At 43.0% G+C, this 19,003-nt stretch overlaps 7 protein-coding genes across 7 annotated transcripts; 2 read left to right on the forward strand and 5 right to left on the reverse strand.

Moving 5' to 3' along the window:
• Window positions 1-16: 16 nt before the first annotated feature.
• Window positions 17-1,501, reverse strand: TGAM01_v209821 (hypothetical protein; the record flags this gene model as incomplete). Its single annotated transcript, XM_018810935.1, has 2 exons — window positions 17-1,362; window positions 1,417-1,501. The coding sequence occupies 2 exons, from the start codon at window positions 1,499-1,501 to the stop codon at window positions 17-19; spliced, it is 1,431 nt and encodes a 476-aa protein (XP_018655853.1).
• Window positions 1,502-3,452: 1,951 nt separating this feature from the next.
• Window positions 3,453-4,346, reverse strand: TGAM01_v209822 (hypothetical protein; the record flags this gene model as incomplete). Its single annotated transcript, XM_018810936.1, has 3 exons — window positions 3,453-3,804; window positions 3,886-4,028; window positions 4,140-4,346. 3 exons carry the CDS (start codon window positions 4,344-4,346, stop codon window positions 3,453-3,455), a joined length of 702 nt encoding a protein of 233 aa, XP_018655854.1.
• Window positions 4,347-7,134: 2,788 nt separating this feature from the next.
• TGAM01_v209823 (hypothetical protein) lies at window positions 7,135-8,299 on the forward strand (the record flags this gene model as incomplete). Its single annotated transcript, XM_018810937.2, has 2 exons — window positions 7,135-7,829; window positions 7,903-8,299. 2 exons carry the CDS (start codon window positions 7,135-7,137, stop codon window positions 8,297-8,299), a joined length of 1,092 nt encoding a protein of 363 aa, XP_018655855.2.
• Window positions 8,300-9,021: 722 nt separating this feature from the next.
• TGAM01_v209824 (hypothetical protein) lies at window positions 9,022-9,175 on the reverse strand (the record flags this gene model as incomplete). The annotated part of the gene is made up of 2 exons (XM_024550643.1): window positions 9,022-9,076; window positions 9,135-9,175. The coding sequence occupies 2 exons, from the start codon at window positions 9,173-9,175 to the stop codon at window positions 9,022-9,024; spliced, it is 96 nt and encodes a 31-aa protein (XP_024404626.1).
• Window positions 9,176-10,023: 848 nt separating this feature from the next.
• TGAM01_v209825 (hypothetical protein) lies at window positions 10,024-10,872 on the forward strand (the record flags this gene model as incomplete). Its single annotated transcript, XM_018810938.1, has 2 exons — window positions 10,024-10,295; window positions 10,455-10,872. The coding sequence occupies 2 exons, from the start codon at window positions 10,024-10,026 to the stop codon at window positions 10,870-10,872; spliced, it is 690 nt and encodes a 229-aa protein (XP_018655856.1).
• Window positions 10,873-11,664: 792 nt separating this feature from the next.
• On the reverse strand, window positions 11,665-12,499 carry TGAM01_v209826 (large conductance mechanosensitive channel; the record flags this gene model as incomplete). The annotated part of the gene is made up of 3 exons (XM_018810939.1): window positions 11,665-11,776; window positions 11,948-12,205; window positions 12,324-12,499. The coding sequence occupies 3 exons, from the start codon at window positions 12,497-12,499 to the stop codon at window positions 11,665-11,667; spliced, it is 546 nt and encodes a 181-aa protein (XP_018655857.1).
• Window positions 12,500-13,370: 871 nt separating this feature from the next.
• Window positions 13,371-14,463, reverse strand: TGAM01_v209827 (hypothetical protein; the record flags this gene model as incomplete). Its single annotated transcript, XM_018810940.1, has 3 exons — window positions 13,371-13,870; window positions 13,954-14,272; window positions 14,335-14,463. The coding sequence occupies 3 exons, from the start codon at window positions 14,461-14,463 to the stop codon at window positions 13,371-13,373; spliced, it is 948 nt and encodes a 315-aa protein (XP_018655858.1).
• Window positions 14,464-19,003: the final 4,540 nt, after the last annotated feature.

Genomic DNA, 19,003 nt, shown 5'->3' on the forward strand with positions numbered 1-19,003 from the left:
CAAGGAGAGACCAGCTTCAAGCCAGCCCCCAAGTCGCCAGCAACATGCCGAGACCAACAACCACAAGTGGTCCCATCTCGAGGTTCGTTCGCACACCAGCAGAGTTCGTCGGCTTCGCATCCCCTGAAATGCCTCGTCGGGCAGTTTCCAAGGGCGTCGGTGTTGATGCATCGCTCGCCTTGGCGCTCTTAGCAGTACCCCAGGTGATGTCTCGCACCGTCTTGATGTCTTTGGCCTCCAGAGGCGGAGCAGCGCCGTCAATCAAAAGCCCCTGAATCGTCTCCAGCGCATTCATTTCTTGGCCCAGGCCAGGGATGTTATCGTACTCGCCAGTGTACCACTTCTGTCCGCAGGCGCGGCCAGTTGAGCCTCCTGTGCATGTAGCAGCAGCAGCCTGGGCACTAGGGATCAAAAGGCTCTCGACTTTGCTACGCAGTGAAGGGACCATTTGCGTAGTCTGCCACATGAAGCGGGCGAGATAGGCCTTGAACGTGGTCATATCGGCATCGCATCGACCGACGGTTTCGCAGGCGCCTTCGTACATGACATTCTTGGCTGTGGCGTTAGGCGGGGTGAAGAACCACCCAACACCATCGAGAAGTTGCTGGGTTCTCTGAGTCCATTCAGGCTTCTTTGTGTAGTTTGCCATGATGGCGGCTCCGTACAGGTAGATGCCGCTGGTGTAAGTAAAGGACGCGACATTCGTCTTGGTGCAGTTGGTGTCGATACCCGCGCCGTCGTAGACATGAAATGACTCATGATCGATGAAGCCGATATCCATGGACCAATCCCAAACCTTCTCGGCCCAGTCCAGATACGTGTCGTTGCCAGTGGCGCGGGCCATCCGAGCGGCAATCTGAAAGAAGCCACCGTTGCTAACGCTGTTCTTGTAAGTCAGACCATTCGGGTTGGAGGCATAGATTTGCCAGAGGAGACCGCCGCCGCAGTGCTGGTTGCTCCAGCGGCTCGCAAGCTGGTTGAAGACATTAGCTCCCAAGTCCAGCCACGAGGGCAGTGTTGCGTTTGGCTGAGGAAAGTTTCGCTCAGCGGCGGCGATGGCAGCTGAGCCCCAGAAGAAGAGATCGTCGTTGCCCTCTTCGAAGGCGTGCTCCGAGGGCATATAAGCGTGCTGGGCTCCGAGATTCGTGGGCGCCAGCAGAGCCTGGATGACAACATCGTTGTAAGTCGAGTCGTTGGTGAAGTGGTAGTAGTCCAGCATCGATCCCCAGAGTGCGCCAGCCGTCCACCAGTAGTAAGGATCTTGGAGATCTCCCATGTTAACAGAGTCTGTGGCAGAGAGGTTGCCCTTGTAATAGGACATGGTGTCGAAGGCAAGAGTAGCGGCGACATTTCGAACCGAGGCTGTCATGATGTTAGTTGACCATCGAGAACTATATTTATATTGTTATTAATCACCTGAGTTCTTAACATCCAACGACCTGGGAGCTGTCATGGCTGAACTAGCAGCCGCAGCGGCATTGACACTTCTCATAAACTTCATCTTGTCGGTTTCCGTTTCCCGTGCGGTGCGTGTTATAGTCAGTCAATCGCTTATGTATCCAGCTTTTGTCGTCCTAAAGCTCAGCTTCGGTGATATATCTGATACAAATAAAAAAAAAACCGTAGCCCAATGTATCTTCAACCTGGAAGATAGGAAGAGTGGCCAAAAAGAAGAAAATCCGAACGACCCAACGCGTCCAGCAGCAAAAGTAAGCCAAGAAAACAAGAGGGGGCGAGTAAAGACCGATAGGTCGTCGTAGTCACACAATCCTCAATAAAAAGAAGGGGGGACCAGCCAATAAACAGCTCTCGCCACTTCAGCAAGAAAGTCAAGAGTAAAAAAAAAAGAGTGAGGCAGCAAAAAAGAGAGAAGCGCGAGAAGTGACAAAAAGGCGACTAGGCCCTGAGAACGAAAAGAGAAGCAAAGAAAAAGAAGGAAACGAGAGGTCAAGACTTTTGTAAGGTATAGAAAAACGCAGAAGCAAGAAAAAAAAGGAAGAGCGGAAGAAATGAACACGGCAGCCTAGGGGAATTTAAATACGTAACTCGACCTGCATCTAAATAGCAAGTCCCACGCATTGATCAGTAGCAGATCAGCCTTTCCCGTCTACGGCCGCCGATTGTTTCGTCCAAACAGCAGCGTTTATCCAAACAAGGAAGTCCACAAGGGCAATCTATAAAAAAAAAGTCCATAAAAGGGTGGCATCCAGGCCTGCCAATGCCCCGTGAAAATCCCCGGCCCATTGAAAGCGCCTAATAGGTGGTAGGTCCGAATAGAGAGTATCTACTTGTAGTTTCTGGTAGGCGAAACGCTCATCCTTTTGGGGGAATTTTGCCTAGAATCAAATCGATTCAAGCGCAGCTGCAGGGGGCTGCGTATCTGGGGTTTCAATCTTCCTCGCCTGCTTAAGCCCGAATAGGTGGCGATTGCTTTCGATCAGAGCCCTTTTATTAAACGAGTCACTTCAGCTTAAAAAAAGAACAGCCCTGGGGGCGCGTGTTTCATCTGGTCCGCGCGGCAAAAGAGTGGAATAAACAATGGCTTTAGAAAAGGAGAGGCAGTGAATGATAGGATCAGCAGCGACAATAGCAGAAAAGGCAAACAGGAGGCCTGTGCCTGGGCAATCGGCGCTGTACAGACGCTGGATTGGATGGCAGCGCTTCGTGGAAATACGGGGCTCCGAACGTGAAACATGAAACGCTCAGATCTGCCCAAACCGACCGGGGTATATTTCATAGCACTCGAGCTTACTGAGTTGGCAACTTGGCTTCAACCTTACTTAGTAATAAGTTAGTACTACTCCATACCATTCGGCTGACGTGATTGCCACGAGTAAGCTGGGCTATACTAACCTGAGTGATGTGTTGTGAGAGTGGTCTACGATGAAGGCATGCTTGTAGATAGAACGTGCAGCGGAAGTTTGTCGACAGCCATGGCGATAATGGACGAGGTTGTCGAAGCCGTGTTGCGCAAGACAGAAACCATTTACCAGCGTTACCAGCAAATCCATGCCAATCGTGGTCGGCTGGTCAATGTCTACAGGCTTCAGAGAGTTTCATAGAGGTGAGTTCTGCAAGAGGCACATGAGTCAAATGCTGCGGCAACTTTCCTGTCGCTCGTTTATTGATTTTATCCTCGAGCCATCTTGACTTATGTATAGCTCCCAATAAACCAGATCCTTAGTATATGGCCTCCAAACTCCGCGCTATTAAATCGAAAGTGTGCAACTCCGTGATATGCTCCGCTGAAAACCAAGACGCAAAGAGGGTATAACGCAATCATAACGCTTCCCAAAACAATCAATTTTTTCTGTTTGCCTCAAGGAGGCCCAACGCACTCCTAGGACACCGCCTTTCCTCGTAAATGCCCACACGCCCTTCTCATATCCCTTTTCGTTGGATACGATCGCATGCAAGCCCGATAACGGGCTTTCATAATGCAGCAGCCATCACTATAATGCTAGACAGATGGCGATGATGCTTGCCGCCAGTCCGTAGAGAGACCGCAGTTCGGGTATCCGCAAATTCGATCCCAACGACGTCGGCGAAGGCTCATACATCATTCCCGAAGGAGCTGTTGGCGTCGCTATGACCCCCGAAGTATCAGCAGCACCGTCGGTTGCCCCTGGACAGTCGGCCAAGGTCAAGGTTCCCCACTGCACTTCGGAGCCAGTAAATGTAGACGTCCACGAAACCTGTGATGGTCCAGTGTGAGGCCCGTTGGTGTAACCGGATTTGTAGCTAGAGTAACCCGAACACGTTGCTGCCGTCGTGCCGTTCAAGTCGCATTCCACATCGGCAATGCTTTAATCAAACGTCAGTCTACAATCCTATTGATACTACCCTCACTGTCTCCAGCGGATTGCCAGCGCAAGGTAGACTCACTATGTCGACGTCACGGTTCCATGGAATTCGAGCGTGTCTGGTCCTTCTACGATGACAAAGGGGAATTCAAGAGACAAGTCGCATGCTAGAGGCGTCTGGGTCGGGCAAAAGATGGTGTATGTGGTCCTACTAGCCGAAGGATCCTAGTGGGCACGTCACGTTAATACTGCTTGGGATAGCGTAGCTGTTCTTCACAAGGCAAGGAACAGGTGCATAAATTGAATCCAAACGTGTAAAGCGGCGGCTATGCATACTGTTGAAATGATGCTCCCCCGGACCAGCGACCACGAACGCTCATCATAATACGGCAGATAGATGGGAGCAGCCGTCACAGTTGGCGTCGCAGCCTTGGCTTGGGGAGATTCTCCATGCGCTGTCGCATCGGCAGGATAAAGAGCGAGCAGCAGCACCAGAAAGGCGAGCCATGGCGCGGTGGATGAGTTCAGGCCGAGTCTGATCATGATTGTATCTCGTCTGCGAACTGGCAGCAGCCTCGTGAAGGCGCTTCTGGGAAAACCAAATGGGCGGGTGAGGCTAAGCGATCAGCGGGTTTCCTGGTTCGGATGCCGTCGAGAGGGTTTGCGCGTCTCTTGGTAGACACGGAGCTTTTTCGAAAGACCGATTATGGGTATCGATCGGATTCTGGATGTCCTCGTCGTCGTCACCTGCTGGGGCGAAGGAGCTGCAGCGGCGAAATGTGCGGCATGGAGAAGGAAAAAAGACAAAAATCACAAGGAGCAGCAGAATCCAGGCCGGAGCAAGCCCGAGCGCGGACCAGACAAGCACGAGGAGGGAGGCATGAAGGGAGAAACAAAATGCTAAACACTCAAGGTCCCACGATGCCAAGAGTCAAAAACGCTCTTTCTCTCCTTGGGAACCAGGCCTGTAGCGGATTTGGTTTAGAGCGAGCGCCGCTACTTGTACTGAGGTCTTGGCATTGCTGGGTTGTGTGGAACGAATGACGACGGCGGTGTTATTTTGGCTCTGATAAGGGCATTATGCGACGAGTTGTCAGCAGGACGATTTATCTGAAAAGACGTGGAGATTGCTGGGGAAAGATTCTTGGCGAGAAGAGGCGGCAGATGGCATCTTTGTGCCTTGGAGGATAGTATCATCAACAGTCATCTACCTGTAGGTACTCTACACGCCCAATAAAACTCGGCCTACTACCTAGGCAATTACTACTGTACCAAGATAGGCGCAAACAAAAAACATCAACGATGGCAAACAAGGGCTATCGGCAGGCAAGGGGTGGAAAGAGCGGCCAAATGTCTTGGCGTCATTTGCAAAAGCGGCCACGCATTTCTTGCCTATTGTCGCTTCCAAGCTCCTGCGACTCTGTGAGTCAAGCCATTGGGCTGCCAAGACTTTTGCCAAGACGAGTTATAGAAAGTTTGGTGCCAGTAGGCGGCATAGCATTTGCCTAAAGCATCTAAAGCATACCGAGGTATCGTAGGTGAATTGCGAAAATCATTACAGCAGCGACCGAAATGAGTGTCCGCTTTGTTCAGGTAGAGTTTCTCTCCGCACGGACTAATATGTGGCGCATTGTGGCTGATACCGTGCGCAACTCCCGAGCAGGTCGTACCCTCAGCGAAGGTCATACTACAAGCCGGAAATTACCTTTATGGTAATGTCAATTTGCTGAGGTAGGCAGCAATACCAAGAAGCGCCTAGAATAGGCTTTTCTTATCACCTGTAAGTGCTAAATTCTCGCGTGCGCGTTATGCATGCAGGCGAGGCCACATTGAGGACAAGGCCATCAATTAATGCATGTATAGAAAATCTTTCAGCTATATCGTCATGCAAGGTACAGTACATAACTATGATCAAGCTTTATAATTTATGTAGGGGTTGTTTAGCGCAGTGGTCAAGCAGACAATTAATCCAGAGAAAAAGGTCACAGGTTTACATCCTGCCAGCCTCTACAGAAACACCAATAAAGCAAGCCCTGTCTTGTTAAGACACATGCTTAAGGCCCTCTCTAGCCTTATAGCGAGACTATTATAAGCGAATAGCGTAAACCAGGTTCCTCCTCCATACGGGGTTTTTCCTTTTCATACTAGCTTATTAATATAAAGAATCTCATAGTCTTCTTTACTTTTGTCAATGTGTTCCCAAAACAGAGACTTCATCATTCAGAAAAAGAAAACGAGTACACAAAATGGCTAGCTATATTCTACTATAATTACAGGCGTAATAAAGTAAAGAGCTTTTGCCCCGGATGCATTTGTCCGCGCTTAGGAGCCAGCGGAGGACTAATTTCCTTTAAGGACGAAGCTGCAGGCAAGACTTTGGAGAATGTGTACGACTAAATCATGCGATCTCCCAGAAAACCACCTTTTTGCCAACAGCCACACAAGTTTAGGCGACCAAACATAAGTTAACTATGGCAATATAATAGCCATGCTTGGTAAATATAGCATAGAGGTTCTTGGCATAGCTTTGCACTCTGCTGGCTGTTTCTGGTACATATTCTAGGCTGGGAACATATTCTGGATAGTGATGGTCTTAAAGTAGAAGTCATCTTCCAGCTGCTAGAGGCATGTCACGTGATCCAGTGCGGCACGCCTTATGGTTCCCTCCTCTGCCTGTCGCTAGCTTAGTTCTTCTCTTCTTCATTACCATCACAGTTTCCAGTTACAGTCATATAGTGCACCTTTGAGTATTAATGCCTTTGGTTGTTGTGTTTGTTCTTATCTGCTTTGCTTTGTTTGTGATCCTTTGTTCCATCGTGATCACTCACAAGGCAAGTGTTCGCGAAGAATATCGTGATCGCTCATAAGGTAAGTGTTCGCGAAGAATATCGTGGTCCCTCACAAGGCAGGTGTTCGCGAAAAATATCGTGGTCCCTCACAAGGCAAGTGTTCGCGAAGAATATTCAAGGTATAACTTCCGTCTCCTTTACTTTAAACCCTAAACCAGCACGCCAATATGTAGTATTCGGTCCGAGTGGTGGCTTGCAGAAACAACAACACGCAATATTTTTGGAGAAAACGTTTTCTTCTTATGAAATAGCCAGTTCAAAAGCTCTCGAGCTTCCTAAAAGAATTGAAAGGAGCATAAGTGAGCATCCTTTAGCGGGGATTATTGCTAGGCTATACTAGGAATGGAAAGCTGCAGGATTATATCATAGAGGCACCCTTTAAATCAATTTCCTCTATTACTTTAGATATATCTTCATAAACTATAAATAACAGCTGCCTTTCTTTCATTGTTCTACTCTTTATGTACTAATAATCACCAGTCATGTTTCTCTATAAACTATTTTTTGCTCTGCTTATTCCTGTTGGGGTTTTCAGTAATCCTATTACCAGCGTTGAGCAAAGGTCACCTGGAAATGTGGTTCAGGCTGGCTCACCAGTCGTTATTGATGCGAATGGCATTTACATCCGGGCAAGCCTTAAAAATGGAGGTTTAATAGCTGGTTATACTGCGCATGAAAACGGCCAGAGTATTCTTCGTCTTGCTCAATCTGACAATGGTGGTTCTTCGTGGTACTTTGTTGGTGAAGTCTGGCGTGTTGATACATCTACGCATGATGTTGATAACGCTATGCCTTTGCAGCTTCCCAGTGGGCGTATTGTATACGCCTTCCGCAACCATGACCGTACAGGAAACACTTTTACATACTACCGACTAACTCTATGTTATTCTGATGACGGCGGTAAGACCTTTCTTTATGGATCAACCATAGAGCAGCAAGCAGCTACTCCAAATAACCCTAATGGACTCTGGGAACCTTTTCTACGTATCGCCGCGGACGGGTCACTGCAATGTTACTATTCCGCCGAGAATAGTGCAGTAGATCAGGATGGTTATATGAAACGTTCGACTGATGGCGGACTGACTTGGTCGGGCTGGACTAAGATCTCTGGAGGTGACCGCACGTCACGCGATGGAATGATCGGGGTTGCAAACATTGATAACTCTGGTAACTTAATGTAAGCTATTTACCCCTCCCTGTTTGGGAATTCCAGTATGCTTATGATCTAATGATATTACTTAAAATTCTAGTGCTGTTTTTGAGAATACGGAATCCGGTCCCTTTACCGTTGACTATGTTCTATCTCATGACGATGGTAACTCTTGGGGACAGCGAGGGCGCTTATACACAGCAAGAAACGGGGCCGGTGCCGGAGCTCCCCAAGTTATTAATGTCGGTGGCACTCTTATCACAAGCTTTATGACAGATGAGGATGTGGCCGGAATCCCTGGCAGCGGTTATGACGGAGCCCAGATGAAAGTTGTTACTAGTATAGACGGAGGTCAAACATGGGGCCCAGCTACTGTCACGGGTGATGCCCGTTCGCACTGGCCTGGGCTTTATACCCTTAACCAAACCCATTTCCTTGCCCTCTATTCTAAAGATGGCTTGGGTGCAGTTAGTCAACATTACCAACTTGTTAATTAGTACTAGCTTAGTGGAATAGTTGAGTATATGCTCTATAGAAGTTGTAAAATTTGCTGTGTGCTACTTCAAGCTTTCTAGAAGCCAAAAACGGACGGAACTCTTAGGACCGCCATAGGAGAGTACATGATGATGGGAGAAGATTCGCACTGTACCAGCCACAGATTGCAAAATGGCCTGCTGCGGAGAGAAACTTTTCATTGGCAAAAGCGGACACTCAATTCGATCGCTACTGTACTACTAGGATCTCCCAAGCGGGCAGTTTTCAATGGCAAGTAAGCCAATCTCCTATTTGGGTAGCACTCGGCAAAAGCCCTGCAGACGCGCCTAGAGGCTAGAGAGCTCTGAATGTCACAAGGCATGGATTGCATGCATAGGTCTGCTGCTACTGGTCTATAGTATGCCATCAAACAGGAGAGATCGGCGGCTGGTTCAAGCTCTGGACGGCACGGGACTCTCCGTTGGCTCTACAGCCAGTGTGTGCATGCAAGTCCCATCATCTGATTGTCCAGCATCTGATACAAGACGACAAGCAGCGTATGAGTTTGCAGGTTGATTTAAACATGTCAGCCTTCTACACCTAATCGGTGCAGACATCTCAAACCGGGAATAACACCTGTGCTCGTTTCAGACGGGGTTACACGATGAGTGTCATGTTCCCGCTAAGCGAACGCCTTTTTGCTATTCGCCAAAATGTAGCAAAATCCAATCCTCGGACAGCCTTTTCACTCCGACAATAGCAGCCATTGGCGTCTGCCTTGCCTTCTTTCAAAGATAGATGTATGCTTAATGCGATCTCTCCCAAGATACGAAGCCACTCATCTGACAACGTGAACATGGCGGGCTTTCAATACGGAGCCGAGGCCGGCATTCGTCCATAAATACTAGGTATTGCAAGTCAATTCGGAGTGCCCATTGCTAGCGGGCACTTTGCATCAACTAATTATAGCAGATCATTATGCTTGACAATACAGTAGTAATTCGCCGAAAGACTAGACTTCAAACCGCCTCCCCGCTAATGAAGCTGCGCCCCGGCCATGGAGAGACACGGCAGAAGAAGACGAAAACACGAGGAAAAATAGAAAAAAAGACTGGGTCGTTACGCCTCTCTAATGCCGCCTCCCGCCAAACTCAACCGCTAGCCAGGGGTACAGGCAAAAGGCCCCCCAAACTTCCGACACATCCATGCAGACTTTATTCAGTTGTCGAAGATCGGCATCGGAAGCCTGCAACGAGGTAAACTCAAAAACTCTATCGTATTGAGGCGAGAGCCAGCAACCGACTTACACTGGATGCAGCTTTTCCGTCTGATTTCCCAGTTTTCCATCTCATGTTGACATTTATCCATAACGGGCGTCCCCAAATCGACCGCCCTTGCGCTAAGGATCGTGAGAGGCGAAGAATCGTCTGGCAGCACTAATTTTAAAATGGCCTTGATTCGATCTACTAACTGGATATGTCAATCGCCGAGACTAGCATTTACCCAGCGCTTCCTTCGATGGGGAAAAGGAGACGCGAAAGTCTGGGCCTTTTGGACATGAATCTGAGGTCAAGTTGGGCTTAAAAGCAGACACCGTCTGCTTTTACCTTTATTCCCGCTTTCCAAGTCTATACGCTCATTTTTCGACAACTGGTTGCAATATCATTCGTTCGTTCGTTGACAACCAACACACCGACTACGACAACAAGTTAACCGAAGCAACTAGCACTCTCGTTTAAAACCAACAATGGCCCGTTCACTCGCTCTTCTCGCCCTGGCCAGCGGCGCTCTGGCCGCTCAGTCCACCACCGTCGCTCTCCTGCTGCCCTATGCAGATATCCAAACCATCGACGCCTCAATCATCGGTGCCGACAGCACGGCCACCACTTACCTCGTTGGCTGCCCCAAGGGAGAGGACGGCAGCGACTGCGGCTTCGCTGCCAGCCAGACCATCACTCAGGGCCCGTCCACCTGGATCTACTCAGCAACCTTCAGCGCCGACCCTGCTGATGAGACTGAGTAAGTGCTTGTAACTGCCCTCCAGCGCTGCTGGTGATGTGTTTCAACGAGAGTCTATATTCCAATGAGACTCAAGTGGCCATCTTCAGCATCACTATCTATATCATAACCAACTGGTTTCACATACATATTGAAGAATCCAAGCTGACAACTCTACAGCCTTTCAGGCTCTGAAGTCCAAGGAGGCGAGTGCAAGCTCAACACCAAGGCCGATAACGCCGACTGCACCATGTACATGACCGCGACCTTCACCGGCGCCGTCACTTCCACCACCTCGGCCACCACCATGACTTTCCTTGACGTCCAGACTCCTGTTACCATCACCGCTGGTCTCGAGAAGCTCAAGGCTGCCCCTGGCTCCACGGCCACAGATGCCTCAACCACTGCCCCCGCCAGCACTGATGCTTCTTCCACCGGACCCTCACAGACGACTCTTGCTAAGCACACTTCAACCGGAACTCAGACCGGTTCCAGCACCGGCAAGCCCACCAGCACCAACGCTGCCGGCATTGTGAACAGCCAGAACGGTCTGCTGGCTGGTGTCGCCGCCTTTGTTGGTGGTGCCATGATGCTGTAAACGGATAAAAAAAAGGCTTGTTGAGGGAAGCGGGTAGAGAGAACCATTTCGGAGGATTGAAACATAATGTGGGTTGTTGTACTTTTCATGAGGCTTTGTACAAAGCAGTTTTGTTTTTACTCTTTGACGTCTTGAGATATTACGTGGCAATGCATGTGAAGATACAAGAGATTCGACAATGGAGAGCATATTTTTTCTTCTTATTTAGCGATAACTTATCATGTTAGAATGAAAGGCGACAAGGCGCATTGTTTTACCATCTTGTCTGAACGGCTACTCTTTATCTTACTACTGAACAACTGAAACAGACATGTAACCTTCCAGTCTTTGAACACAATCGCGACTTCTTGAGCCGCCCTCCAGCTTTTCATCAGTCATTTATGTCTCTCTTCCAACACGCGCCAGAATTCGAGATTCAATCATCACTCTCGTCATCAATTTACTAATCAAAGCCTCTCGATCGATCGACTATTGCATTTCTACAAGCTCTTTTAATCCGAATTGACTACCACCATGGACTTCGCGCCTCATAGCTCCAATCGCCGCTTGGTCATCAATGGCGTCGATGTCTTATGCCTGCTATATGCTGTCTGTAGCGTCGCAATCATCATCACTCTGATGGCTGTTTTGGCAGCTGCCGCAGTGTATAACAAGCCCGTTGTCAAGATTCTCCATCCGAGGAAATTCGATGTTGAGAGAATGAGCCTTCAGGACGAGGGTCGGGGTGGAGGATCGTCGACTGGGGTGAGCTGGCCGGGGAATTACGTGTAATGCCAGTCTTGGTTGTTTTATTTAGCTAGATTTCCAGCTATCATGAATCACTCGCTGAAGATTCTCGGAATTCGGGTTGCGGCAGATCTTCTCTGCCGTCGAGCCAGCTGCTGCAATTAACACACCGGCGAGACTAAAATGATCATATTGTTACTATCAGTTTTCCAATGAGACTATTTTTAAAAAAAAAAGGAAAGAAAGACACACCTTTTCATTAATCCTCTTCAAGCAATACGGACACTTCCTCGAATACTTGATTATCGGATCATGCGACAGCAGCGTATACACATGCGCCAGCCCGTACAATGAAAACCCAACCATGACAAACGACACCATCTGATAGATAAAGGATCCGTACGCCATGACGACGGCGCCGTCCGACTGCGCCTGGTTGAGCGTGTTGTAGCCGCCGCTGGGCGAGGAGGAATTGTAGTTGGGACCCGCGCGCAGGACGGCGAATTTCTCTTCAATGTTCTTGTTGATGGGGAGGATGATGGCGATGGGCGGCATGAGGATTGCGCTGACGAAGGATTTGACGAGGTCGGTGAAGGCGGCGGCGACGCTATAAAATGATGAGAAGGGGATTTTCATTCATATAGCGTATTCAATTTCATTCTTGTCATTCGTGTAATGTTCCATTTCATGTCAAATTAGTGGATAGAGAAGAATAGCTCACTTACATTAAACCAAATGCAATCTGGAGAATATTCCCCTGAAACGCAAAATCGACAAAGCCGTGGAAGAACCGCGTCATCTTTGTTCGGCCTTTGCCAAGAAGTGAGTCTGTCTCGCTGGGGCCGCCGATTTCGATGTCGTGGGACGAGGAGGAGAGATCTGGACGTTTGCCAGAGCTCATGGTGATGGATAGCAAATACAAGATGCACAAGGAGATTGTATCTCTTGTTAAGAACCTCAATAGGTGAATGAGGAGAATTAAAGAGAAGAAGGACTTGGACTTTGAAATGCTTCACGATACACGACATGCGGTGAAGCCTTATCAGTGAGAGGGTGTCACGAGCGCTTGATTGTGGGAAGAGCTGGCGCGAAGCGTGGAGCGCTCATTGCCAGATTAGGAAAGCCATGACGCAGATGGCGCTGGCTCTAATGCATCTGGCGTGGGGCGAAGAGATGAAGCATAACAAATAGGACGAGCCAGATGGCATGTTTAAACCAGTTATGCTTTGAAGCAGAGCCAAGCTTTTGACATGGGCGATATGAGTGGTTGTAGATTGTGTGTTTGGGGTGTCGAATTTGTGATGGAGTGGAGGCTGGAGCGTTTGGATGCTCATTCAGTAACAAGTGGTGGAAGACATGACGAGTGTTGGGCACAAATGTACAGCAATCTGGAATATGATACACTGCTACACAGCGTGGTGAGAAGTCTTCAAAAATAAAGTATAACGAGATTCAATTAAGGATGAAGTACTATTTTCTTCATATTTTGCAGAGATCGTCGCCTCATGGGCGTATTAGCGAGGTTTGCCCTCATGTGTGATCATTCTTAACCTGGACCTTGCCGCCTCCGCCTTTTTTTACCCAACCGTCCCCGGCCCAAGCTCTTGATAAGCGGGCAAACCGTAGTGAATGTATGAAAAGGAAAAAAAAAAAAATTACATAGCCAAGCATTTGTTATTAAATACTTCTTGCCATCATTCGTGACTTCATCCCGGTGCCAGCACAAGGCAATCTTTCCAAAAACGACAAGCAGCAGTGAGTGTTGAGAGAGCTTAGAACCTCTCCTTGGAGTAGCGCTCGCGATCTCTCTTTTCCTTTTTCCACAGCATCGCAAATTTGCCTATCCAGAACAAGCTCGTAATGATCATGAATATGGCAGCGATCCAAGAGATGATGTAGAACTTTGTGCCTTTGGTAGCCACCAGAGTAATCTTTTCGCCAGCCTTGTTGATGGCATTGACGGCGATGGAAGATGCCGCCGTGACGACGATGCTGCCGAGCGTGATGGTAGCGGCAGCAAGCGATGCGAGAGCCGTGTTTATGAATAGGATGATCTTCTTGTCTCCGAGGAGGAATGCCGGGATGCATGCTAGCATGGAGAGACCGCTGAAGCCGACGCCCAGAACGAAGAAGATGAAGAGGGCGAGTAAAGCGTTGTTGAGATCGCTGATCTTGTCTTCGATAGAGTCGGGCCAGTCAATGTCTGCGAGGCTGATGTCAAGAGGCCCGATGGAGAGCTCCTGATCCAGTATCTCCGTGAGGTTGAATCGGTCTAAGAGAAAGACGTGAGTCAGTAAAGATATCGAGATAAAGAGACGGCACGGGTGACATCTATCTGTCTGACGGGACACTTACTGGAGGGAGATGAATGAGTGCAGTTGGTCGTGTTGAGCTTGAAATGAGCAGTCGTTGCATTGGCTCCGAATTCACCTTGGCAAGCATTCATGATATGAACAGAGTACCACTGGCTGATGCCGAGGTCGTCGGCAATGTCTCCGATGATGTCGCCGGCGATATCGTTGAGCTTGTCTTTGCCCTTGTCCGTAAGGTCGTGGACCTTGCCTTTGATCTTGTCGAAGATACTGTCATCATCATCGTCGTCGTCGTCGTCGTCACTGCTGCTGCTCGATTTGGCATTTTTGAAGATGTTTTGGCCAAGCTCGGATGTATTGAGCTGTTTGCGAGTCAGCTACATTCATTCTGATCTGGAGAATATGCCACTCAGATTTGACTCACCCTAATGACAGCATAGTCTTCCATGAATCCCTGCTGGTGGCCAGCAAACAGCGCCAGGTTTGTCAGGACAAAGGCGACCAAGGAGAGTATTAGGGGAATGAGGACGAGGAAATTCTTCAAGGCAGCCATGATTACGAGAGTGTGAAAGAGAGAAAGGAAAAAGGAAAAGAAAGAGGGTATAAAAACGATGGAGGGATAGAGAGAGATGGAATGTATCACCAGGATTCACTTCAGAGGGAGTAAAAGAGAGAAACGTGTAAAGAAGAGAAATAAGAATTGTTTAAAAGAGGAGGGCAGACGATGCTCTCTATATAATTAACTTTGGGCTTGGTCATAATTGCGTGAATCAAGCCCGAAGCCGTTTGATAGCGTGTTACTCCACCACTCTTGACAACAAATAGCCCATGTTCACAATCAAGCTGTTTTCTTTTTCCCTTCGCTATTCAAGGATTGGCCCAGAGCTCGTCATACGCGTAACAGAGAGGCAGCCCAAGAAGAAACAAGGCCAAACACCCCATCCTGCCGCATGAATTGCCACAGCTGCAACGGCTAGGATTGGCTAGCCGCGCGACAATCGCGGTCTTTTTGGAAAAAAAAAAGCAGGGCCGAGATGAAGATCTGTTCACGGACGCATCAGGTTTTGGTTTTGGGGCTATTTGGCGGAGGAGGGGCGCTTTGCATCATGAGTGAGGCGCTGGAGGCCAATGGTTGGCTGGGAAGTGCTGCTATTGGTGAAGCGCAGACAGGGGTGCAGGGCTCATTGTATGCGATGAATGAATGGACGGTGTTTTGTGCACAAAGACGAACAATAGCCTCGGGCTAAAATAACAGCGTTTGATGAAGATTGTGTATTGCCATTGTCGATCTGTCATCTGCCAACAATTGCATCACCTTGCTTGCTATTGCTGTTGCTGTGAACTAATGCAAATGTTAACTGGAGCTTTTTGCAAAGAGTGCTATTAATTACACCGTAGGATATTCCTATTTGAACTGTAGTAGTCTGTGCCCATACTAAAATTCTTACGCCCATACCACCGTTTCTATAACTATATACCTATTTATAGTGTGAGTTTATGGCATATGCTATAGCGCACATAATAATACCATAACTTTATTAAATAATAGTTTTTTTTTTATTTATTTTCTTAATTATTGTAACTTTAACATTCCTAGCATTAAAATCGTATCCTTTAATAAATCCCCCTCTAGGTGTAGATATAGCGGAGGCGGCAGAGGTAATAGCAGCAGTAGCAGCAGCGGAAGAGAACCCTTTTAATAAAGTTAGCTTTAATATTATAAAGTAGCCAGCGTTCTACTAATTTAATAATAAAAATAATAAAGACTTAGCTATAATACTTAAAGATAAAACTCTATTACCGCTGCCTTTATATAGTAAGTAAGTATTAATACTGCCGCCCTTATATATAATAAAAGCTTCTTAGTAATCTCTTAAGGTTATAAAGTTATTAAATAAGGCTATAGAGTAACTTTTAAAGTATCTTATTCTTATCCCGCTGCTATTAGCGCTATATAACTTATTTAATAAGCTTTTTATATTTTTATAAACCTTTTATTATAAAAATAGCCTCGCCCTTTATACTAAGCGTAGCTTTAACCCTTAGGTTATTAATAGGGAGAGAGTTTTAATATATTGCGCCCTTATTTATAACTGCACTAGCAGCTAAGCTTCTTTAAGTATTAAAATTTAATAAAGCTTAACTTAAAGGATAAGTTATCCCTATAAGATTATAGCCTTAGCTATTAAATAAGCTAACTAAAAGTAATTATACTGCGTAAACTATAAAGACTATAATTACCCATTAACCTTTAACCCATTAGCTTATATAATATATTAATAATAAATACTTACTTAGCAGTAATAAAAAAGAGACTTAGTAAGGCACTAAGCCCTATTAGCTAAGGAAATAGCCTAAATCCTTTAAAAGAGCATTAAGGAGCTTATATACTTTTATTAATTAAATATTTATAATAATAAATAAAAACTTTAAATAAAGGCACTTAATAGCTTATTTATAACTTAAGCTTAAATTAAGGAGCTTAAGAAAGCTAACTTATGTTACTATATTAAATTAAATAATAATAATAAGGTCTAAGGAGTTCTATAGACCTATAAGTAATTATATTATAACCTAATAGATATAATGGTATATACTATAGATTAGGTATAGACTAACGGGCTAATTATATAAAGAGCGATAATAAGCGCTATTGCTCTTAGGCGCTCTATAGGAAAAAGGCAATAGAAGGCAATAATGCTTATAATTACCTTTATAAAATAACTTATTATATAAGTTAAATAAAATATATTTATTAAATAGCTTAAATAATTAATTATTAATAATATAATAGTATTAAATATAAGTTAAACTTTATTTACTAATTAAAGTAATTATATAATATACTTAATAATAAATATCCTATCTTATCTGCTAATATAAACACAGGCATTTATCCCTTAGGAATCCCTTACCCTATAACAATAACCTAAGACCTAGGAAATAAATTATTATACATTAATAACTCTTATTTAAATAAATACTATATTTAATAATTAAGTAATAATAAAAATAAGTAATAAAGTAAGATCCTCCGCTAACCTTAAGGCAGCTATTTAAAATATTATTAATAATAATAAAGATATTATTATAAAGGAACCTAATTAAAAATAGCTTAGACCTAATAACCTTAAATAATACCTTTAAGATTTATATAAATAAAATATATACTTTAATAAGCTTATTAATAAAAAAAAGGAACCTATTATAATTAAAAATAAAATAAAAGAATAATTAAATAAAAAAGAAAGAGAAATCCTAAAGCTTAAGTAACTAAGACCCTTTATTAAGAAACTTAAAGAGCTTTACCCCTTTATTATAAATATATAATATTATTTACATTACTTCCTTAAAACTTTAAAAAAGGAAAAATTTAAGGTCGCCTTTACTATAACTTACTTAAAAGGAACTATATAAAATTAATTTTAACCTATTTTAAAAGACTATAAAACTAATAAGCTAAAGGGCACTAAGAATAATAATACTACTAAAATATATTTAAGTTATAAAATATTTAAAAAAAGGCTTACTAAAATATTCTTAAACTTAAAAGAATAATACATTTTAAAAAATAAGCTAGCTAAGCTTAAATAATAAAGAAAATACTTTATTTATATTATTAAATTTAATAAATTAGCTACTTAACTTAAATAGGATAATAAACCTCTTAAGAAAATCTTTTATAATAGGCTTAAGTATAAGGTTAAGGAAAAAATCTATAAGTATTAAAAAAAAAAAACTTCCTTAGCTTAGTTTTAATAAAAAGCTATTAATATAAATAACTTACTATATAAACTTTACTTAAAAAAAAATATTAATAAAAATTATAAAATATAAGAATAATATAATAAAAATTATTAAATAAATTAAAAGAAATAATAATAAAATAGTAATACTTAATTTAATAACTTAACTTACTTTAAATTAATAAACTTAAATACTATTAAATAGTATAAGATTAAGTGCTTTAATTATAATAAATTAAGTAACTATATCTTAAAAAACTATCCTAAGCCACATTAACTATATAAGAATATTTAATAATAAAATTATATAGGAATTTATAAAAAATTTATTAACTATAATGCTATACACTAAACCGCCTATTATAATAATTAGTGCTATATATATAAGGATAGTAAGAATAATAAATATTACTTAAAATATAAGAAAGCTACCTTAGCTATAATTAAAAAATAAAAAATTAAAAATAATAATATTATTAATTAAAATCTCCTTATATTTAAAGCTATAGTAAAAACTTAATAAATTAATAGGATAATTAATAATATACTTATATAAGTTTAATACTTAAAAGAAAATAATAATATAATTATTAATAAAACTATAGTACTTACTTTATAAATAACCTAAGTATTAATGCTTATATTAGTAATATTATTACTAAGACTTACTTAATTAAAATTAAAAATATAATATATCTGCTATCTTATTATAACCTAAGATTAATTCTTAAAATAAGAATAAATATAACTAAATTAAGAAAACTTATTCTTTAAATATTATAAAAAAAAAAATTAAAAATATTATATAAAACTCTTTTATATAAACTATATAATTTAAAAAATATTAAAATAATATAAGTAATATAAGCCCTTATAATATAAGTAAAATAATTTTATATTTTATAATATAAAATAGTATATAAACTACTATAATTATAAATAATTACTTTATATAGCTATTTATAACCTTAAAAGTTAAGGGTATAACTTTAAAACCTATATTAAAGGTATATAATAGAATAGTAAAAATAAAGCTAGCTAAAAAAATATTAAATAATACTATAAGCTTACTATAAATAATATTTTATAGGAAAGATATTATTAATATAAGAAATATAATTAATAAATAAATAATAAAATTTAAATTAAAATATATATTAATTAAATTATACTTAAAGTAATAAAATAATAAAATAAAATTAAGCTTATAATTAAAGTAATAATTATAGGCTATAATATTATAATATAAATAAACACTAAAGTAACCGCTAATTATATTTCATTAAACTTTATAAACTTTATATAAGCCCTATATAAAATAAAGACTATACTTATTAAACTTTATAA

This window comes from Trichoderma gamsii, assembly GCF_001481775.2.
Source record: "Trichoderma gamsii strain T6085 chromosome Unknown Scaffold_51.2, whole genome shotgun sequence".
Classification (NCBI taxonomy): domain Eukaryota; kingdom Fungi; phylum Ascomycota; class Sordariomycetes; order Hypocreales; family Hypocreaceae; genus Trichoderma; species Trichoderma gamsii.